At 37.3% G+C, this 25055-nt stretch overlaps 1 protein-coding gene across 2 annotated transcripts in view; it reads right to left on the bottom strand.

Annotated features, from left to right (window-relative positions):
- TEX11 (testis expressed 11) overlaps nt 1-25055 on the bottom strand; it is a 278253-nt gene that overhangs the window by 214990 nt on the left and 38208 nt on the right. For both annotated transcript variants that reach the window (XM_045538676.1, XM_045538677.1), the window contains 3 exons: nt 22977-23057; nt 22767-22886; nt 9319-9399 (listed from right to left, as the gene is read on the bottom strand). In XM_045538676.1, coding sequence (XP_045394632.1) covers nt 9319-9399; nt 22767-22886; nt 22977-23057 — 282 coding nt within the window. The remainder of the gene's footprint in view (nt 1-9318; nt 9400-22766; nt 22887-22976; nt 23058-25055) is intronic.

Below are 25055 nucleotides of genomic sequence, written 5' to 3'. Positions count from 1 at the left end.
TGTCTTAGCATATTGGCTTCCTCTTGGGCAGCAGACAAATGAACCTGGTTGGGCAGCAACACTAGGATGTTCAGAATGGTAAGTAAGCATTTTGGTTTCAACATAATATCACCAGCTAGCTACATTAGCTCCTAACAAGAGTCAGCTTGTCCTTTGAAGCTTGGAGTCCAGACATTGACTTCTCCTCTCTAGCTATGACAGGTCCAAGTGGCATCTTCTTCCATTATAAGGCTGTTTTGTCTACTTTGAAAATCTGTTGTTTAGTGTATCCACCTTCATCAATTATCTAAACTAGATCTTCTGAATAACTGGCTACAGCTTCTACTTCAGCACTTGCTGCTTCACCTTGCATTTTTATGTTATACAGATGGCTTCTTTCTTTATACCTCATGAACCAACCTCTGCTTGCTTCAAACTTTTCTTCTGCAGTTTCCTCACCTCTCTCAGCCTTCACAGAATTAAAGAGAGTTACGGCCTTGCTCCGTATTAGGCTTCTACATGCCTTCCTCACTAAGCTGAATGATTTCTAGTTCTTGATTTAAAGTGAAAGATGTGCAAGTCTTCCTTTTACTTGAACACTTGCAGGCCATTATAGGGTTATTAATTGGCCTAATTTCAATATTGTTGCATTTCAGGGAATAGTGAGCCATGAATAGAGGGAGAGAGATGAGGGAATTGGCCAGTCAGTGGAACAGTTAGAATACACACAATTAAGTTCACCAGCTTATATGGGTGCAGTACATGGCACACCAAAACAATTACAAAAGTAACATCAAAGAACTGGTCACAGATCACCATAACAGATATAATAATAATGAAAAATTTTGAAATATTGCAAGAATTACCAAAATGTGACACAGAGACATGAAGAGAGCTCATGTTGTTGAAAGAATGGCACTGATAGACTTGCTGAATGTAGGGTTACTACAAACCTCTAATTTATAAAAACCACAATATCTGCAAAGTACAATAAAGCTAACCACAATAAAATGAGGTAAGCTTGTATGAGATTTATTATACCTCAATAAAGCTGCTTTGAAAGCGCCAACTTCATGAAAGATAAAGGTAGATTTAAGGAAACCAAAGAGATCGGACAACTAAATGCAAAGTATAATCCTGAACTGGTTCCTGGACTAAGGGGGGGAAATAAATGCTGTAAAAGAACATTACTGGGACAGTTGACAAAATTAGAATATGGACTGTAGATTATACAGTTATCAATGCTAAATTTCCTGAATTTGATTACTGTACCATGTTTATAAAGGAGAGTATCTTCTTCTTAAGAAATACACACTGAAGCTGGACACAGTGGCTCACACTTGTAATCCTAGCACTTTGGGAAGCCAAAGCGGGAGGTTCCTATGAGGCCAGGAGTTCAAGGAGAGCCTAGGCAACAGAGCAAGACCCCATCTCTACAAAAAAAATTTTTGTAATTAGCCAGGAATGGTGGTGCACACTTTCAGTCCCAGCTGCTTGGGAGGCAAAGGTGGGAGGATAGCTTGAGCCCAAGAGTGCAAGGTTATAGTAAGCTATGATCATACTACTGCACTCCAGCCTGGGCGACAGAGTGAGACTCTGTCTCTTAAAAAAAATTTTTTTTAAAGAAATACACACTGAAATCTTAAGTAGTATAGGTGCATGATGCATGGCATCCTTCTCTCAAATGGTTCCTAACATTAATAACAATATGATGTATTTAAAATGATAGAAAGAAACATATGAAAATCTCAATTGATTCAGAAAAATCATTTGACAAAATCCAACAACCATGCATGATAACAATTCCAGTAGGAATAGAAGGGAACTTCCTCAACATGATAAAGACTGTATATGAAAATTCCCAGCTAACATCATACACACTTAATGGTTAAAAAAAAAAAAAAAAGCAAAAATTTTTCCACTAAGATCAAGAACAAGCCAAGGATGTCAGTTTTCACTTCTATTCAACATAGTACTGGAAGTTCTAGTCAAAGGAATTAGACTATAAAAAGAAACAAACGTCATACAGATTAGAAAGGAATAAGTAAAACTATCTCTATTTGCATATAATAAGATGTTTTATGTAGAAAATCCTAGAGAATACACAAAAAGCCTGTCAAAACTAATAAATGAATTCAAAGTTGCAGGATACAAAACCAACATGCAAAAATCAGTTATATTTCTGTACATCACCAATGAATGATCCACGCAGAAAGTTAAGAAAACAATTCCATTTACAATGCCATCATGAAGAATAAAATATTTAGGAATAAATATTTAATCATGGAGTACAGATTTGTACACTGAAAACTACAAACCACTGCTGAAAGAACTTAAAGACAACCTAATTAAATGCAAATATTAAATACATCCCATATTCAGGGATTGGAAGATTTAATGTTGTTAGCATGAAAATATTCCCAACAAGATATATAGATTCATTGCAACCCTTATCAAAAGCCCCATGGCCTTTTTTACAGAAGTGAAAGAACCCATCCTAAAATTCTTATGGAATTTCAAGGGACTCACAATAGCCAAAAAGAACTTGAAAAGAAGACAAAGTTGAAGATCTCACAATTCCCTCTTTCAAATGTATAGTACTACAAAGCTACCATAATCAAAACAATGTGGTACTGGTATATAGATTAATGGAATAGAATTGAGAGCACAGAAAATAAACTTTGCATATATGGTTAAATGACTTTCACAAGGGAAACAAGACCATTCAATGGGGAAGGAATGGTCTCTTCAACAAATGGTGCCAGGACAACTGGATATCCACATGGGAAAAAAATGAGATTGGACCCTGCTTTACACCATACACAAAAATTAACTCAAATGGATCAAAGATCTGAATTTAAGAACTAAAGCTGTGAAACTCCAAGAGGAAGCCATAGAGGAAAATCTTTCTTAAAAATGGATTTGGCAAAGCTTTCTTTAAAATGACACCAAAAGCACAGGCAATAAAATAAAAAGTAGGTAAATTGGACCTCATCAAAATTAAGAACTTTTCTGCATCAAAGAACACTATCAACAGAGTGAAAAGAGAGGACTTCCAGTTCCAAAATGGTCGCATAGAGGCAAGCTGACTTCACTCCCTGCCCTTCCCCACAGAAAACCAAAAATAAATATACAGCACCAAGACCTACACCAGCAACAACCCAGAACTCAAGTACAAGGATGAGACAGTTCTTGGGCCCACAGTGGAGTGGAAAAACTCCAAGCAGATGGCTGGAAAATGGACTTCCACATTCATAATGCCCCTCCCCTCATTCTGCCCACATGCTGGGTGAGGAAAATCTCCTCCCAATTCATGGTTTCTACACTAGAAAAAGGGAAATTGAGGTGGTCAACTAGCTTCCCCACCTTAGTGGCTTCCCTAGCAGGAAACCTGTCATCATTTTAACCCACAAGAAATATTGTGACTTCCTGAAGGGAGAAATATCTCTAAAGACAGGCACAAACAAATCGGGGAGGTGGGACTACCATCCCCAGCCCTGGAAAACTCTGCTCTATAATTTAGCCAAAGAAGATGCCAAATCAGAATGGGTGTTCAGCAACACCATGCTGTAGAAGGTACATTCCCCAGGTTCCCTGGGCACAAACCCTTACCTAGCCTTCCCACACTGCCAGGATAATCCCTTTGGGATCTCCCCCATTTGGGAAAGGCAGCGCTCTCTGTTCATTTACTAGAGCAGATGTGAACCTGGCCTTAAGGCATCACTTAACAGCCAGAGAGGAGGCAGTGATCTAGCAGTGAAGATTCACCAAGCAAATATATTCAATAAAAGCCAAAACAAGCTGGACATAGAAAACTGGAATAAATAATTAATCCTTCAATACAAAGACATGGATGTGTACCCACAAGAAACAATAGCAAACAGGGAACCATGACCTCTCCAAAAGAATACAGCAAAAATCCAGTGACTGACCCTAATGAGACAGTGATTTGTGAGCTCTATTAACAAGAATTCAAAACAGCAATTTTAAGGAAACTCAGTGATCTCCAAGATAATACAGAAAAGCAAGTCAGAAATTTATCAGAGAATTTTAACAAAGAGCTTGAAATAATTTTTAAAAATCAAACAGAAATCTTAGAACAGAGAAATGCATTTGCTGAACTGAAGAACCTTTTAGAGGCTCTCAGAATGAGAGCAGAATGAACCAAGCAGGGGAAACAATCAGTGAACCACAATATTGGATATTTGAAAATACACAGTAAGAAGAGAAAAAAGAACAAAAAGGAATGAAGACCACCTACAAGATATAGAAAATTAACTCAAAAGACCACATCTAAGAATTGTTGGTGTTCAAAAGGGAGCTGAGCAAAAGCAAGGGTTAGAAAGCATATTCAAAGAAATAATAACAGAAAACTTTCCAAACCTTGAGGAAGATATATCCAGGTACAGGAAGGTCTTAGAACACCAAATAGATTCAATCCAAATAAGACTACACCAAGGCATATAATAATGAAACTCTCAAATGTCAAGGACAAAGACAAGATCCTAAAAGCAGCAAGAGATAAGAAGCAAATAACATATAACAGAGCTCCAATTTGTCTAGCAATAGACTTCTCAACTGAAACCATACAGGACAGGAGGGAATAGAACAACATTTTCAAAGTTCTCAAAGAAAAAATTATATTATATCCAGCAAAATTATCATTCAAATATGAAGGAGAGATAGTCTTTCCCAGACAAACAAAAGCTGAGAGAATTCACCACGACCAGATCCATCTTGCAGGAAATACTAAAGGGAGTTCTTCAAACTGAAGGAAAAAAAACATTCACATGCAACAGAAAACTTATCAAGGTATAAAACCCATTGGTAAAATTAGGTACACAGACAAACCCAGAATACTCTATTATGGTATTTGTGGTGTGTAATCCACACACAACTCTAGTATGAAGTCCAAAAGACAAATCTATAAAAAACAATAACAGCTACACCAACCTGTTAAGAGATAGTTAATACAAAAATACGTAAATTGAGACAACATAAAGTGAAAATGTGGGAAGTGAAGTTTCAATGTAGAATTTTTTGTGGGTTTTTTTACTTTGTTTCCATTCTTTTATTTGTGATCTAAAATAAGTTGTTATTCTTTATAATAACTTGTTATATCTAACAGATGTTTTTTGCAGGCCTCATGGTAACCACTGTGCAAAAACCTACAACAGATTCACTAAAAATAAAAGCAATAAATTAAAACATACTACCAGAGATAATCACTTAACCACAAAGGAAGACAGTGAGAAAGAAAGAAAGAGAGGAGTCTCAAAACAACCAGAAAACCAAGAAACAAAATGCAGTAATAAGTCCTTACTTATGAATAATAACACTGACTGTAAATGGTCTCATTTCTCCAATTAAAAAGCATAGAGTGTAGCACTCTGGGAGGCCGAGGCGGGTGGATCGTTTGAGCTCAGGAGTTCGAGACCAGCCTGAGCAAGAGCGAGACCCCATCTCTACTAAAAAAATAGAAAGAAATTATATGGACAACTAAAAATATATATATGGAAAAAATTAGCCGGGCATGGTAGCACATGCCTGTAGTCCCAGCTACTCGGGAGGCTGAGGCAGGAGGATTGCTTGAGCCCAGGAGTTTGAGGTTGCTGTGAGCTAGGCTGACGCCATGGCACTCTAGCCTGGGCAACAGAGTGAGACTCTGTCTCAAAAAAAAGACACAAATGAATGGAAAGATATCCTATGGTCAAGGATTGGAAGACTTAGTATTTTAAAATGTCCATACTACCCAGGGCATCCTACAGATTCAATTCTATCCCTGTCAACACCCCAATGGCATTTTTCACAGAAACAGAGAAAGCAATCCTAAAATTTGTATGAAACCACAAAAGACCCCAAATAGCCAAAACAATCTTAAGCAAAAAGATTGCTTTGATGACTAGAAAGCTATAATCATCAAAATAGCATGATACTGGCATAAATATAGACAAATGGAACAGAATAGAGAACCCAGAAATAAATCCATGCATTTTTCAGTCAACTGATTTTCAATAAAGGTGCCAAGAACACACAATGACAGTCTCTCCAATAAATGGTGTTGCAAAAACTGCATATCCCCATGTAGAAGAATGAAACTGGACCCTTAACTCATTCCATATACAAAAATCAACTCCAAATGGCTCAATGAATTATTATAAGACCTGAGTCTATAAAAATACTAGAAGAAAACATGGAAAAAAAGCTTCTTAACATTTGTCTGGTCAATTATATTTTGGATATGACCTCCACAGGTTACAAAAGCAAAAACAGACAAATGAGATTACATTAAACTCAATGCTTCTGCACAACAAAGGAAACAATTAACACAGTGAAGAGACAACCTATGGAATAGGAGAAAATATCTGCAAACCATACATATGATAAGGGTTTAATCTCCAAATTATATAAGGAACTCAAACACCTCAATAGCAAGGAAACAGTAACCCAATTGAAAAAATAGGCAAAAGAACTGAATAGATATTTCTCAAAGGAAGACATACAATCACCAACAGGTATATGAAAAAATGTTCAACATCACTAACCATCAGGAAAATGCAAATTAAAATCAAGATGAGATACCACCAAGCATCTATTAGAATGTCTATTATCAAAAAGACAAAAAATAAGTGTTGGCAAGTGTGTGGAGAAAAGGGAACTCTTGTACACTGTTAGTGGGAAGGTAAATTAGTATAGCCATTATGGAAAACAGTATGAGGGTTCCTAAAAAAATTAAAAATAGAACTACCATATGATCCAGCAATCCCACCTCTGCGTATATATCCAAAGGAAATAAAATCAATATCTCAAAGAGATACCTGCAATCCCAAGTTCACTAGAGCATTTTTTAGAATAGTCAAGGATATTGGCATTAGCCTAAGTGTCCAATAAGGTATGAATGGATAAATAAAATGTGATGTATATATACAATGGAATACTATTCATCCTTAAAAAGAAGGAAATCCATGTGACACTATGGATGATAGATGAATCTGCAGAACATTAAGCTAAGTGAAATAAGCCAGACACAGAAAGACAAATATCGTATGATCTCACTTATATGTAAATTCTGAAAAAGTTGAAGTCATAGAAGCAGACAGTAGAATGGCGGTTGCCAGGGGCTGGGGGAGGGAATGAAGAGACGTTGTTCAAAGGGTATAAAGTTTTAGTTAGACATTATGAATAAGTTCTAGAGCTCTGTTGTACAGCATGACAAATGGGAAAAAATAATACAGATGGTATGGAATTAGAACGTTTCTATCTAACAAAAAGAAATGATAAATGCTTGAGATGGATAACCCAATTACCCTGATTTGATTAATATATATTGTATGCCTATATCAAACCATCATATGTACCCTATAAATATATACAATTACATACCCATAATAATTAAAAATAAAAATAAATAAGAATATAGATGGTGAAAGTGGGATGAGAAATTAGATTTTCCACAGTCTCAAAGTACCATCCATAGCATACTTATAAATAACAAAGGGAAAAATGCTTAAGTTCACAGTGAAAAAGCCTGGAAGACACCATCTTAATCAAGAGATCAAAGTTAACACTACCAGCCGGGCGCGGTGGCTCACGCCTGTAATCCTAGCACTCTGGGAGGCCGAGGTGGGTGGATCGCTCAAGGTCAGGAGTTTGAGACCAGCCTGAGCAACAGCGAGACCCCGTCTCTACTAAAAAAATGGAAAGAAATTATCTGGCCAACTAAAATATATATAGCAAAAATTAGCCGGGCATGGTGGCACATGCCTGTAATCCCAGCTACCCGGGAGGCTGAGGCAGTAGGATCGCTGAAGCCCAGGAGTTTGAGGTTGCTGTGAGCTAGGCCTGACGCCACGGCACTCACTCTAGCCTGGGCAACAAAGCGAGACTCTGTCTCAAAAAAAAAAACAACAACAACAACAAAAAAACAAAGTTAACACTACCAGCCGGGTGCGGTGGCTCACGCCTGTAATCCTAGCACTCTGGGAGGCCGAGGCGGGAGGATTGCTTGAGGTCAGGAGTTTGAGACCAGCCTGAGCAAGAGCAAGACCCCATCTCTACTAAAAAATAGAAAGAAATTAGCTGGACAACTAAAAATATATAGAAAAAATTAGCCGGGCATGGTGGTGCATGCCTATAGTCCCAGCTACTTGGGAGGCTGAGGCAGAAGGACTGCTTAAGCCCAGGAGTTTGAGGTTGCTGTCAGCTAGGCTGACGCCACGGCACTCTAGCCAGGGCAACAGAGCGAGACTCTGTCTCAAAAAAAAAAAAAAAAAAAAAAAAACAATAGGAAGACATGAAGAAAACAAAGAATCTATTCTGTGATTTTCTGGCCCCAAATTCATAACCTGGTCTAATCATGAGGAAACTTTGGATAAAGCCATATTAAGTCACATTCTACAAAATGGCTTTAATCTTCAAAACTGGCAAAGTAATGAACATCAAGGTAAGAATGAGGAAGTGTTCCAGATTGAAGGAGACTAAGGACTATAGGTAATCCTAGATTGAATCCATTTCTATATAGAACATTATTGGAAAACGTGAATGGAATCTGTGGACAAAGAGTATACAGGAGTTATCTGTGCTATTCTTATAACTTTCCTATAAATATGAAATTGTTTTTAAAATTTTTAAAGCTTAGAAGAGTATCTGGCACATAATAGGCAACATATAAATATTTACTGAATTAAGTTCTACATTATAACACAGAATTTGGAGGAGAAAGTAAGACCAATCTCACAAGTAGGTACAACTTATGGGACACTAGGAACATTCTCCCTAATGTCCAACTACATATATCTCTCTTATTAATTCCCTCTGTGACAGTAAAGACTGAAGTAGATATAGGCATTGAAATAGAGAGAAAGAATGGAAAATGATGATAAAGTGGAAAAGCAAAAAACTACAAATTTAGGAATTTTCATGAAATCCAGTCCAGGAAGCAGGTTTTATCCTATCAAATCTCTCACATCTCCAAATCTCAATATAGAAAAATACTATGGCAGTGACATGATTAACTGCTCTCAACCTTGTCAGCAGGAAAATAAACTCATTTTTCCTTATTTTGTTGTGTAGCATGAAATATGAATGAAATATTATCCAAATGGTTTGACAATAAAAGGGAAAGCAAAGAAATTTTAAGAAATAACCCATATCACTTTTTCAAATGCCCTTTCTAGTAAAGAACAAGGAAAGCAAAATATTTCAAAGATCAGCTAAGCAAGTAGAACTGATCTCAAATAGAATCTCCAAAAGTTTGCACGAAGTAGTAATGAGTCTTCCTGGAACTTAATATAGCATATTTTCAAACTTTTGGAGAATAAATGCAGAGATTTCACTCACCATTTGCGGGAGCCTCATCAACATATCTTTACAACGCAGTACACATGTAGATGCTCTTTGAAAATCCCCTTGAGCAATTGCCTGAGAAAGAGAAAAAATGTCAATCATTGGTTAAAATGAAATGACAAGGTATTTGTCTCTAAGTCAATTTTAGCATACTTCAGTGTTAAAAAGTCTTATTTTGTTTTTTAATCTTTTTAGCAATGCTACTTAGTCAAGCCAAACATAATAGCCCATTCAAAATACAGAGGAAGCAGTGGTAAGAATATTTGGCAACGCAGAATTGATACTGAGTGAGCAGGAGTCATTTACTTTTTCTGGAAATGCAGAAACTGGTGTACTACCTTATGTTATTATATTATGACATAATGTCATGTCTAATAGATGCTTTGCCAACTTGAGTAGCTCTTGTATTTATCTCTATACTACAGGAATTAAGTTAAACAGCCATCTTTTGTCCTAACACAAGCTCACAATAACCTCATAATCTGAACTGCTGTGTATATCCACTATGAAAAGCAGCTCAGTGCAATCTCATCTTGAAGCCACAAGAGGTACTCTGCCACTTGTTATGTGTAACCTTGAGCTTTAAGCTCTCACAGATTCAGTTCCCTCATCCATAAAGTGAGGAGACTTTAGGATTCCTTCAAGTTCTACCATTCTGTGACTGAACACCCCCAAATGGAACATCAATCACACATTATTTAAGCATTTGTAAAAGAGGATTATTTCAGCCATTTAAGCATTTAGCTGACAGACAAGGCATTTAAAAAAAAAACATGGACACATACAAGAAAATAATTTTATAAAGTACCACATTTACTATTTTCTTTTCCTTATGTGGTGTCAAATATTCTTGTGCTTTGAATAAGAAAAGGATTGAGAGAAGAAAAGATGAACAATGTAAGATGCCAGGTTCTCTCTAGTTTTTCCCACTATCTACCTGCTAAATAGTACCCTTGACATCTTGCTAAGTAGATACCCTCCTCTAAGGAGGGTAAAATAAATTGTTAACACAAGAGGTTCAATAAGCCAAATCACTATCTATAAAGATTACAATATAATATTCAAATATACACAATAAATAGTCTATGAATATTTGCTGATTGATTCATTATTCAAGGTGGAGAAAATCTCATTATAAAAGAGAAATGCTGAATGACAAACCCCATATCAGAGGATGCTGCTCTCTGTTCTCATAATATATAAAACAACACAAGACTTCAATGCTCAAAAAATCCATAAAGTGTCTATCATTACTCAGATTGTATCTTACAGAAATCAAAGCTCTAATACATTACTCAGATTGTATCTTAAAGAAATCAAAACTCTAATAATTCAAGCTTGTTTTGAAAATGTATTCATCTTCTTATGGCCAGAAATCAATATTTCAAACCCAAAAGATAGAGAATTCAAGCAAAAGAAGTCTTAAAGAGGTGGCAGCATGATACAGTGCTGTAGCAACCTCTGGTCAGCATCAGACTTACCAGTGGAGCTTTTTGAAAATCATATGCCCACCTCCCACCACGTGGAGATTGTTATTCATTAGGTCTGGGATGATGCCCTTCCTATACTGATTTAGTGAAAAGAATATGCACTTTGGATTTCCAGCTTTTCTACTTCTTTGCTTGGTGAAATTAGGCAAGTCACAACCTCTTTGAGCCTCAATTTTTCTTAACTGTAAAATAGGGATAGTAATGTCTACCACATAAGATTGATCTTATGAGGATCAAATGTGATCACCGACATGAAAGCATTCCATAAACTATAAGTCAGTATACAAAAATGTGAACACTTTTGGCACTCAAAACTACTATCAGTGCCAAGAATTGTAATAAAGGTGCTTATTTGTTCCTGTGTGGTACTCACTATTGTTGGTGAAGAAAAGAAAAGCTCTCTGAAATCATATCCTAGCAGATCTATAAAGTATTATAACTTACACTGATGCATCAGGGAACCTTAGGTTTGCTCTTCCTTAGAAGAGAGAACAAAAGCTCCAAGGTTGGATCTGAACTGCTGCTCACCAACAATGAATTATGGCCATTATATAAGGAATTAAATGCTAGACTGACCATCACATAATATGCTACTAAGTGATGAAGACAACACAATCCATCCAAACACAGTAAACTACACCAAATGGATCCACTACAAATTTATGTTAACTTCAACCACACCCGCACTGCAGCTCAGCAATCAAGAATGTTATAGCTTCCAGCACTATGTCAAGCAAATAGTAGATGCTCAGTAAAAATTAGTTTCCTTCTTTGTTAATTTCTTTACTACATTTCCCTCACAGATGGTCAAACACTTTGTCATCTTCTTCAAGTCCTCTGTAACATGGCATATCCTCCTGCTGCACCTCTCCCCAAAATTGCTTTACATCCCATCTTAAAAAAAAACTCATCCCTGAAACCATGTACTTCTATTATGCATCAATTTTTTTAAAATCTCAGGTGCTCCCTTGTCCAACACCTAATTCTCTTCTACAATTTAAAATATCTATGTTGACCAGGCATGGTGGCTCATGCCTGTAATCCTAGCACTCTGGGAGGCCGAGGCAGGAGGATCACTTGAGGTTGCTGTGAGCTAGGCTGGCACCACAGCACTCTAGCCCAGGCAACAGAGCCAGAATCTGTCTCCAAAAATAAAATAAAATAAAATAAAATATCTATGTCCCTTTCCTTCCCAGAAAAATTCACAATCTTCTTAATTATCACAGCATTGTTAACTACTCATTGTTTATTTTACTGTGGAGCCGCACATTTCTTTTAAAGCAATTACCTTGTTATAATACATCTATTTACATATCTGTACCTTCTACAAAACTTACCTTAAGTTCCTATAAGAGATGTAACATATTAATGTTGTCAATCTTTTTATATCTAGTGCACAGATCATTGCCTCATATGGAAGGCACTAAATAAATGTTCAGCCCTCTATATACGCATTTCACCCAATTAATTTCATCTTCTAGTCTATAACCCATCAATTAACCCCCCTCCTCTTTAACCAAATCCTCCAGTCTTCTCCATGGCTTTTTAAATTCTACCTATAATAAGTTCATATATACATTCTATTTTGAAAATAACCTTCCCTTGACCATACTACTCTTTTTTTTTTTTTTTCTTTGAGACAGAGTCTCACTCTGTTGCCCGGGCTAGAGTGAGTGCCGTGGCATCAGCCTTGCTCACAGCAACCTCAAACTCCTGGGCTCAAGCAATCCTCCTGCCTCAGCCTCCTGAGTAGCTGGGACTACAGGCATGAGCCACCATGCCTGGCTAATTTTTTCTATATATATTTTTAGCTGTCCAAATCATTTCTTTCTATTTTTAGTAGAGACAGGGTCTCGCTCTTGCTCAGGCTGGTCTCGAACTCCTGAGCTCAAACGATCCGCCCGCCTCGGCCTCCCATAGTGCTGGGATTACAGGCATGAGCCACCGTGCCCGGCCCATGCTACTCTTAGAAGCTACAGTCCAATGTTTCTTCTTCTTCTCATTGGCAAACATTCTGACCTACTGTGCTGTACTAATTGTTCTCAAATTTAAGCAGGCAACAGAATCATCTGGAAAACTTGTTAGAATGTAGATTATTGGGCCTTATTCCCCAAATTTCTCATTCATCAGGTCTAAGGTGGCACCCAAGAATTTGGATTTCTAACAGGTTCCCAGGTGATATTGATGCTGCTGGTCCAGGGACCACACTTTGAGAATCACAGCTATAAACCAATCTTATACCAATGGTTCTAAATCTTCTTGGTTTCAGGAGCCTTATATCTTTTAGAAATTATTAAGGACTCAAACAGATTTTAATTATCTACGTTATAGCTATCAGTATTTGCCATATTAGAAATTAAAACAAAAATGTAAATATTGATTCATTTTAAAATAACAATAAGTCCACTATATATTAACATAAATATTTTTATAAAAACTAACTAAATTTCCAAAAATAAAAAATATTTAGTGAGAAGAGTACCATTGTATTATATCTTTACAAATCTATTTAATGTTTGGCTTTATAGAACATCCAGAATCTCATAACTGTCTGCATTATAGCTTTTGTAATGGTTTGGGTTGAAGCACATGAAGAAACTCCAGTCTCACCCATATATGTAGTTAGAAAGTAGTCTTTTCAGGCTATTGTAGATACTCTTATTTGATATAACACCTAAACTCAGCAAGTGATAGTTTTCTTAAAGGTTAGTTTCAATGTGAATTCTGGAACCATACCAATAAACATTTCATACCCTGTTTACATTAAAACCCATGGGTCTATCCTACACTTTGAATGGATCTTCTAACCATGCATGATTTTGTAAAAATATGAATCAGTAATTTGGAAAATATTCACTAAGTTATGCAGATATGCACATAGGTTGACATATTCCATCATAACATATCAAAAAAATCACATTCATCCTCACCACTCTTATTCAACATACTGTTGAAAGTCCTAGCCAGCATAACAAGTCTAGGAAAGGAAATAAAAGGCATTGAAGGAGCTCAGGAAATTTCACCTCAAAATATGACTCCTTGGTATATAAAGAGTATTTTTAATTATAGAACTTTAGAGATCAACGGGCCCATTGAAGGGGCTTTCTCTGTATCTGTATAACAAGATGGACCCATCAAAAGAACAACTGATTTCCCTTCTCCTCCCTGTTATCTCACTATATTACAGGAAAGAAAACCAAGCATGCAACCAGATCTGGCCCAAATCATTTTACATATAATATCTGTCTCATTTACAAGTCAATCTGATTCCCCCCATCCATTCATCCTCCCTAGCAACCACTTATTGCCCCTAAACAGAATTACTTAAATTCCTCATCTTTCCCCTCCCCTCTAAAAGGCTGGTATAAAAATATCTGGACTTCATTGGGATATTGGGTAATCACTCTGTGATTCTCCCCATATGCACAGTAAATAAACCTCTTCCTCTTATTAATCTGCCTTAATTGTGAGCTGATCTTTCAGCAAACTTTTGGGGGAAAGGGAAGTTTTCTCTCACTCCCACAGTTACCAGCCTGGGCAATGTAGTGAGACCTCGTTTCTACAAAAACTAAAAAAATTATCTGGGTGCAGTGGTGCATACCTGTAGTCCCAGCTACTTGGAAGACTCAGGCAGGAGGATTATGTCAGCCCAGAAGTTTGAGGCTGCAGTAAGCTATGATCGTACCACTGTACTCCAGCCTGGGTGACAGAGCAAGACCCTGTCTCTAAAAGAAAAGAAAAACTGGCATTCTTTTTAAAGCAAGTGTATAGTGGTAAAGAATACAAGAACTACTAGTGAAGTGTGTGCTGGGCCACTGTCTTGATTCATGTCCAAGTACCAGCAGTTTTATCCATCATTGCTTTTGCACCACAGGTACAAATGCTTCAATAGCAAAAAAAGCAAATAATGTTTTACAATTATTATGAAAATAGTTTTGACTTCTCACAACCCCCCATTCTAATTTCTCCATTGCCTCCCCACCCACTCAGTCCTTAAACACCTATAGTCTGTCTTTAACCTTTACCTTACTACTGAAACTGCATTCTATAGTCACTATCAAATTCCTAAATGGCAGGTACAGCAGCCTTTAGTCCAATCTCATTTTCCTTACTTCTCTGAAGCACTGGCCATTGTGCCTGTGATCATCCCTTTTCCTGGAAGTTTTCTTCTCTTCTTATACATGGCCCACTGTTCTAGTCCTTTTTCATCTCTGATGCCTTTTATCCTTTTTCTTTGCTCTACTTTTGACTATACCCTCCCACTTCCCAACAACATGTAAATATTTATGGAACGAATAGGTTTTCTTATTATCCTCCCTTTCCTGCCTCCAAAGATTGAGTGTTTCAAGTCCTTCTCACTGAGCATAAATACTTGCTTCCCTTATGTCTCTCATATTTGTCCCTTCTTTCCCATCCTCATTGCTAATACTATAGTCCAGGCTCTCATCAGTTCATGCCTACACTACACTGCCATTCTGTTCACTTTTCAATCCACTCAAAGTATGATTGTCAGGTTACTCTTTGCCTGGTGTCACCTTACCTCTTCCCAATCACCTTCAACCACCCCACTGCCTTTAGGAAAATATAAAAAATATTTTTTCAAAGAGATATATTTGGGCTTTCTCAACCTGGCCCAACTTATTTTTCCAAACTTAGCCCTTGCAAAATATTTTACTTCAGATAAACTGGTCACTCACTCAATGTTTCTTAAACATGACATGCACATTTCTGCCCTTGCTAATGCTTAAGCCTTTGCTCTGCCTAGAATATTCTGTGCCCTCTTCCCTACTTTGTTAAATCTATTTCTTCCTTCAAAGTTCAAATCATGCCCTAAATCCTTTGTGTGTCTTCCCCTACCAACAGAGTCCACAATAATCTCCCCCTTTTCTACACTGTTATAGCACTTGCTTATATCAGTGTTTCTCAATCTTTCACGTCTTACATACTACTTATAACTTTCTTGTTGGGAGAGGAGGCAAAGAGGTCAGGGAGGGATAATAGTAGAAGATCAGATACATTTGTACCACATACATTTACATAATATCTATATTATGTGCTAGGTACCATGCTAGAAGCTGACAATGCAAAGATTAATTTTTTACATTACTACTTTTTTAACTAGTAGGAAACATAGTGGACCAGGGCCCTTGGTATAATACAGAAAGCTGGCTTTCCACTTAGTTTGCATCTCCAGGATAGCCTCCATCACAGTCTGTATAGATAAGCTCATGGCTCCTACCTCAGTGTGACCCTGCCAGCTTCTACAAATGGTCTTAACACAAGTACAACATATGACCCTTGCATCTGCAAATGATGCATACAGCACAAAGAGGCACTGCCAGTAACCAAGCGAAATGAGGAATTAGGAGAAACACCAAGATCTAGTTGTTTCTATAATGCTAAAAGATTACAGATGGATAATCTGTGTTACAAACATAAACAGAAGAGCATCCATCACCTTGTTGGTGAATATAGAGATTGATGAAAAGTAAATTTTTAACAACCGTTAAATGAAGGACATGTGACCACTGTTGGGGCTCAGAAAACAGTACCACAAAATGGAGGCCTCAGAAGGAGCCTCAGAAGCAAATGTTTTTTTCTGACCTTCCCAGTCCTCTTGTCTCTCAGTCCCATTCTCCCTTGAGGCCAGCCATAGGAAGTAGAAGCCCTCTTCCCCAAGGCAGGTCAGAGAAATCAGAACCCCCTTTCCCAAAAGCCAGCCATAAAACCTAAAATTATTCTATGTAAAAACTGACCATAAAGAAATTATCTGACCTACTTTGTTTAATTGTAGGTCATAAGACCCCCTTTCCATAGAGGGCCCTGTCTTACACCCAGAAGGAAGGAATGCATGCTCAGAGAGCCCAAAAAGAATCTAGACAGACAGGCCTTGCTGGGTTCCCTCCTGCCCTCCACCCCTTTGCCCACCCATTAGCACTAGATCATGCCCTTTTTGTCCAATCATACTTCTACATGGCTGTCCAAATTTTGTTGAACCTAAATATAAAAATGGACAGTTTCCCCTGTATCTTTGGGTCTTCATTCTGAAGGCTCCCATGTATATAGATTACATAAATTTGTATGCCTTTTCTCATGTTAATCAACCTGCTTCACGTCAGCAATTCTTCAGCAAATCTTTTTTTTTTTTTTTTTTTTTTTTTTTGAGACAGAGTCTCACTTTGTTGCCTGGGCTAGAGTGAGTGCCGTGGCGTCAGCCTAGCTCACAGCAACCTCAAACTCCTGGGCTTAAGCGATCCTCCTGCCTCAGCCTCCCCAGTAGCTGGGACTACAGGCATGCGCCACCATGCCCGGCTAATTTTTTCTATATATATTTTTAGTTGTCCAGATAATTTCTTTCTATTTTTAGTAGAGACGGGGTCTCACTTAGGCTGGTCTCAAACTCCAGACCTCGAGCGATCGGACTCCGGACCTCGAGCGATCCACCCACCTCAGCCTCCCAGAGGGCTAGGATTACAGGCGTGAGCCACTGTGCCCGGCCATCTTCAGCAAATCTTTAGGGGACCAAGGGCCTTGGTCCCTATACCACTTTAGACAAAGTCTGTGTCCCACCTAATCTGTGCCACTCATTGGCACTTAATATTTTCCTTTTTCCATTTTAAAAAATGTATTCACGGTCTATCTCCCAAACTAGCTTATAATTTTCTTTATGTCATCATACCTTATATCTTTACTCATATATAGCACTAAACACTGCATGTAGATCATGTATCTGCACAACCGTTATGGTACCTAATTCTTTCTACCTTGTATATGCATCCTTTATCTCACCAACTAAACTATAATCTTCTCGAGGATAGGATATGTGATCACTTGCATTCCCCCACAAAGCCTAGCATAGTACTGTTAATAGAAGATAGTCATTGTCTGTTGAATAATTTAATAAATAATAAATAAAGCAACTACCTAACTGGTTTAATGGTAAGTGCCTAGAGAAAGATAAGACCTATATAGATCTCTAAGAAATATCACAGGAGCTCTATTGGGACAGAGAAAATCCATTAGCAAATACCACTGTTAACAGTGGTTTTTAAAGATGTCAAGCAAATATCAATAAAACCCATAGGCCCTAATCATGAGAATTTCATAGAGATGAAAAATCAACTTACAGCAAAAAGAATTAGCCTTCATTCCAATTTTTGTAGATGTCACAAAAGTCAAGAATTATATAGTTCTCATTATCAATCATAACTACTAACACTTTCAGCCAGTTAAATAAAGAAGACACCATTTACAAATCAACATCCACAATACTGAAGAAATGCTACAAAACTTTCTGGAATCATACAATCTTGGCATTAGGAAGGGACTTAAGAGTCATAGTAGTCTAATTTTCTACCTAAGAAAGTAGTCCTTTCGGTAATATATAATTTTTAGGATGTTCACACCTTTGCGTACAGTCTTCCGGTAACAACAGATTTACAATCTTGCAAGAAAGCTGTTCCATTATAGGCTTACTATCACTGATAAAAGATTACTCTTTATGTTGAGCCAAAATCTGTCTTCCCATAATTTCTACCCATTGGTCTGCATTCCATCCTGTGGAGCTTAATTCCTCTTTAATATGATAATCCTTAAAATATACAAAGAGAGCTATTATTCCTACTGTCTTGTTTTTTCCAGACAGACATCACTATATTCTCCAAATATTTTTCACATGATATATTTTCTACACTACCCCAGTGATATTAAAATATGAGGCCTAGGCCGGGTGCAGTGGCTCACACCTATAATCCTAGCACTCTGGGAGGCCGAGGAGGGAGGATCGCTCGAGGTCAGGAGTTCGAGACCAGCCTGAGCAAGAGCGAGACCCCGTCTCTACTAAAAAATAGAAAGAAATTACCTGGACAACTAAAAATATATTGAAAAAATTAGCCGGGCATGGTGGCACATGCCTGTAGTCCCAGCTACTTGGGAGGCTGAGGCAGAAGGACTGCTTAAGCCCAGGAGTTTGAAGTTGCTGTGAGCCAGGCTAACACACCATGGCACTCTAGCCAGGGCAAAAGAGCGAGACTCTGTCTCAAAAAAAAAAAAAAATTTTCCTGACATTCTTAAAAAAAGAAAAAAGAATGTGAGGCCTAGAACTGACCACAATACTAAAAATGTGAATTAACTAGTATAGAATGCCTACCTAGATCTGGACACTATATATCTATTAACATAGCCTAAGATTGCACTAGCTTTTTTTGTAGCTACATCACATCACTGATTTAAGCTTGAGATTGTGAATAATTAAAACACATAGATCTCACAAATGTTTAACTTAACTGATCTAGTCTTTGGACTAAGAAACTGATACAAGAATCATGGGATGATATACTTCAATTTGCCCTTTTCTTTTCTTTTCTTTTTTTTTTTTTGTTTTGTTTTGTTTTGTTTTGTTTTGAGACAGAGTCTCGCTCTGTTGCCCAGGCTAGAGTGCCATGGCGTCAGCCTAGCTCACAGCAACCTCAAATTTCTGGGCTTAAGCAGTCCACCTGCCTCATCCTCCCGAGTAGCTGGGACTACAGGCATGTGCCACCATGCCCGGCTAATTTTTTCTATATATATTTTTAGTTGTCCAGATAATTTCTTTCTATTTTTAGTAGAGACTGGGTCTTGCTCTTGCTCAGGCTGGTTTCGAACTCCTGATCTCAAAGGATCTACCCGCCTCAGCCTCCCAGAGTGCTAGAATTACAGGCTGTGAGCCACTGCACCTGGCCAATTTGCTCTTTTCTGCATATCCCAATGTGTTTTTTTCTTCCCCTTTGCCTATCCCTTATCTTGAAACTTCTAATCCAAATCTTTCCAAAGCTATCAACTTGGCTTTTAATATGTGAAACTTTCTGAATGTAAAGTTTCAAAGAGGGGACTACAGAAAACCAAAATATTTAATCCTAAAACATACTTCTTTGACATATTTTAAGATGGCTGTTCATATGGCCTGCAAACAGAAATAACCTTGCAACGCTCTCTTTTGTGGGAGAGATTTGTATATGCAGAGAAAATCTGCATTAATGCAGCCAGGCTTTCACAAAAGCCCACCCTAGTTGCAGATCTAGGAAAGATTAACTGAGAGTCTGACACCTTTAAAAGTTAGAAGGAAACAAACATTTACCATCTATTCTCTCTGAGAGCTGCTACCTGTGAGGCTTCATCTACATAAAAAGATCACCTTTGCTAGCCAGACCTCCTCCTCTTCTCTCCCTCCCATAACCTCTTTTGCATCGTAACTTGTTTAACTGCCATAACCTGTTTTTGGCCACGCTCTGAGCTCCCATTCTTTCTGTAACCTCAAGATGGTATAAAAGGATCAGTCATCTTGGCATTTCTTTGAGTTTTTATTTTTATATTTTGAATGACTCCCATGCACACATGTGCATGTAATAAAATTTCTAAGCCTTTTTTTCCTGTTTAAAAAAACACACATAGGTCTTTTTCACATAAACCACTGTCAAGCCAAATGTACCTCTGTCACAATCTATTATATAGAGAGTTGATTCCTTAACTGAAATATTAGCTTTTATAGGCTCAGAGAGGTTAAATCACAGCCCAAGATCACAGAGCAAACTGGTAAAAGAGTTAAGATGTAAGACCAAGACCTGCTGTACTTCATATCAGTTTTTTAGTAGTTGCATTAAAGTAACCCAGAAAGTATATTAACATTAAAAGGCAAGACAAAATTACCAAAAGTAGATTAACTTAGATATTCAATCTAACTTGTAGTACAGGGAACAATAGACTGAAAGTCAGAAAATCTTGGTTCTGGTCTTAGGTCTTTCACTAAGTTATGTTCCTTCTCTGAACCTCAATTTCATCATATAAAACATAAGGGAAATTAAACAAAACCTAAATAAATGGGAAGACACCCCATGTTCATGGATCAAAACACTTAATATTATTAAGGTAGTAATACCCCCCAAATTGACCTACAGATTCAGTGTTATCCCTGCCAAAATTCCAGGTGGCTTCTTGGCACAAATTGACAAGCTGATCCTAAAATTTATGTAGAAATGCAAGGGACACAGAATAGTCAAAATAATCTAAAAAAAGAACAAAATTGGATTTGCTGAAATAAAATACATTTTAAAAAAGAACAAAATTGGAAAATGCACAGTTTCAAAACTTACTACCTACCTACAAAAAATCAAGACAGTGCAGTACTGGCATAAGGCTAGACATATAGATCAATGGAATAGAATCAAGAGTCCAGAAATAAACTCTCACATTTATGATGAATTGATTTTTGACAAGGGTGCCAAGACCACTCAAAGAGGGGAAATAGTCTTCTCAATAAATGATACCAGGACAATTGGATAGTCACATGCAAAAGAACAAAGTTGGACCACTACTTCACATCATACCTGAAAATTTCCTCAAACTAGATTATAGAACTAAATGTAAGCGCTAAAACTATAAAACTTTTAGATGTGGAGAAACTGGAGCCCTCATACACTACTGGTGGGAGTGTAAAATAGTGTAGTCCCTACAGAAAACATTCTGGCAGTTTCTCAAAAGGTTAAACAGAGTTAGATTTACCAGGCTACCCAGCAATTCAACCTGTACATATATACTGAAGAAAAATAAAAACATATGTACAGACAAAACTCTATACATGAATGTTCACAGTAGAATTATTCATAATAGCCAAAAATTGGAAACAACTCAAATTTCCATCAATGGAAAAATGGATAAATAAAACCTGGTATATCCATACAGTGGAACATGCTATAACACTTGAACCTTAAAACAATTATGCTAAGTGAAAGAAGCTAATCACAAAAGACCACTTATTATATGGTTGTATTTATATGAAATGTCCAGAATAGGCAAATCTATAGAGACAGAAATTAGATTAGTGGTTGCTAGAGCTAGGGTCAGAAGGAATGGGGAGTGACTGCTAATGAGTAGGGGGTTTCTTTTTGGAGTGATGAAAATGTTCTAAACTTAGCATGTAGTAAATATTGCACAATTCGGTGAATATACTAAAACCACTGAATAGTACACCATAAATCGGTGAATTTTATGGTATATGAATTATATCTCAATAAAGAGGTTAAAAAATAAAAATAGGGGGATTATACTGGAAGTTGTTTTTGGTTTTATTTTGTTTTGTTTTTTGGAGACAGTGTCTCCCTCTGTTGCCTGGTTAGAGTACACCACAGCTCACCTCAGCCTCAAACTTCTGGGCTCAAGAGATCTTCCTGCCTCAGCCTGAGTAGCTGGGACTATAGGCGCACCACCACGCCCTGCTAATTTTTCTTTCTTTCTTTTTTTTTTTTTCCTACAGACGGGGTGTCACTCTTCCTCAGGCTGGTCTCAAACTCCTGAGCTCAAGTGATCCTCCCGCCTCAGCCTCCCAGAGTGCTAGGATTACAGGCGGGAAGGAAGCCACCTTGCCTGGACTATATACTGTAAGATTTTTAAAGCAAACTCATCACAGTTTACATTTGGTCAACTGAAAATGCACACCTAACTACATGATAACAAAAGGAAGAAACCTACAAGATAAACAGAGGTAAAGCACAATTTTAAACACTGTGATAGCAGCAGACTTTCAGAAAACATCAACAAACAACTCAGTACAATTGCAAATGAGAAGGATTTTTTTCCCCACAAATATTTTAGGCAGACTGTGAATATTAGAGAGAGTCACAAACAGAGACAGGTGTTTCAAGTAGTGGCTGCTGCCATAAATAAATGACAGATATTACATGCAGTGGTTGAAAATGATGTTTAGCTAAATATCAGTCTTTTCACCCTCGTCTACCTCCACACAGATTCTAATCACCATTAGTAATGTCACCTTCAGATATGACAGAGATAAAAAAGGCAAATTAATATCCTATAAAAGGCCAGTGACACATGACTTTCTTCTAATAGGTTACATCTCATCACTTTTGCATTTACATATACAACATGCCCTGCTGGAAGGCTCTGGTGCCTTATACTTACTGACTGTGCTTGGTAAGAAAGCACTTTGAAGATGTCTGTCTCAACAGCAATCTTCTGCATGGTTAAGTGAGCCTCACCGGAGCCCCTCTGCATTAATATGACATATAATTGCTCCACACTCTGGAAAATAAAACCACAATACAATGTAATAATGAGAATAACCACAGATGTTACTAATAATTGCCATAGCTAAAAATCATGGGAACTTACAGCCATGGCAGCTTGAAAAAATTCATCAGCAATCAGAGCATTTCCAACATTCACCCACACTTTTCCTGTTTTCATATTCATCTAGAAGAAGAGAGAAATTATAAAATAATGTTTAAAAATTCACACCTCCCCCAAATTGGTTGGGGGGTATTGAAGAAAAATATTTAATCCTCTGTTCATGTTCAGTAGCATAGCCCACAGAAAACAGGAAGCAATAGTCAGCATTTATTAGAGTTCTGTGTTCTGCTTTGAACTGCATAATTTAAGAAAAATGGTCTTAAGAAAAGCAATAATAACAAAAAATTAATTGACTTGAAAACACATCTTCTGAAGAAATATCAAAAGAAAACATTGGGATAATTTAGATAGGAAGAGATAGTTCTGAAAACGTAATGTTTCACGTATTTGAAGAAAGTTATAGGATAAGCGTTAGACTATAAGTCCACACACTTGGGTTCTAGTTTTTAATTCCATCTCTAATAAAACTTTCATTAATCCAACAAGTGTTTATTAAGTATCCTTTACATGCCCGGCACCCTGAAGGAGCTCACAGTATTGTAACTGATAGATATCTAAATAAATTATTGATATGTAATATGCACAAATGCTATGAAAGCAAACAAAGACTGAATAAAAATGGAGGACTGAGCATGCAGTACAGCCACCCCTTCTACCATAAACCCCTAGATACGATAATACACAGAAACAAGAGAAAATACAGTACATATTTTTTCTTATTCAATAAGAGTCCTGAAAAATTAGGCTTTTTCAATGGACCTGAAATTATGAATAACCTCTGAAAAATAGACAGCAAATGGGATGAGGCAGAAACCCACATCCCAACATGTACAAAAATGCAAAATGTGGAAACAGTAGAACAAAATGTGTGAATAGTAGAAGCATCAGGCACTTGGCCTCCTAAAACACGGTTATCTTTCTCCCTCTTCTCCATAAAGGAACAGTGAATACAATTACTTGGGCTGGAGAGAAATAGAGTTCCAGGTAGCTACCAACACATGTCAATGCAAAATATCCATTCTCAAAAAGGAGTGCAGGATATGTTAAAAAAAAAAAAGAAAGAAAGAAAAGAAAAGAAAAAAAATGCAAAATATCCAGTCCTACCATCCCATCAGTCACCAGTTATAGTACATGTGACACAGTATTCACAAAAGACACTTAAATAATTTCAAATGAAATATGAGTAAGAATTACCAAACTATTGAGGGAAACCAGTACCATGAAAGGACATCACACTCAACAAACAGAAGAATACCTGAGAAAATAGAATTAAGAGAGCTAGCAGATAAAAACATAAAGACAAATACAATTGTTACCCACAGAGTTAAACAGTCACAATCAATAACATGCTCGAGGTTGGCGACGGTGGCTCACACCTGTAATCCTAGCACTTTGGGAGGCCAAGGTGGGAGGATCACTTAAGGCCAGGAGTTCAAGGCAAGCCTGAGCAAGAGTGAGACCCCATCTCTACCAAAAATAGAAAAATTAGTTGGGCGTGGTGGTGTGCACCTGTAGTCCCAGCTACTCACGAGGCTGAGGCAGGAGAATCTCTTGAGCCCAGGAGCTTGAAGTTGCAGTGAGCTAGGATGACGCCACTGCACTCTAGCTGAGATAACAGACCTTATCTTAAAAATAATAAAAGTAATAATAATAATAATAATAACCTGCTCCACTTAGTTTTTATTGTTTGGAATCAACAAAGCCCAAAATGTAAATGTTAGAGGTAAGTGACGGAAGTTGGAAGGTTAAAGGGGAAGAGAGGTAGAGAAAATGGTAAAGGCATTAATATCCTCACAAAATAGAAAGTAAGGATATAATCTCCAAAATTAATGGAAAAAGAAATAAAACTTTAGGAAAGAGGATGGAGCAAGATGGCCAAATAGAAACCTCCAGCAATCATCCCTCTACACAAACAGCAAATTCAACAAGTATCCATGCAAGGAAGCACCTTCAGAAGAACCAAAAATCAGATATGCAATCACAGTACCCTGTTTAAAAATTGTATCAAGGAAAAGACAGTCTTGCATGGCCTATGCCACCCCTCCCTCATCCCCTGACAGT

The sequence above is a fragment of the Lemur catta genome, chromosome X, assembly GCF_020740605.2.
Source record: "Lemur catta isolate mLemCat1 chromosome X, mLemCat1.pri, whole genome shotgun sequence".
NCBI lineage: Eukaryota > Metazoa > Chordata > Mammalia > Primates > Lemuridae > Lemur > Lemur catta.
The sequence above is the reverse complement of the archived record's forward strand: the minus strand, read 5'-3'. Positions and strand labels throughout refer to the sequence as shown.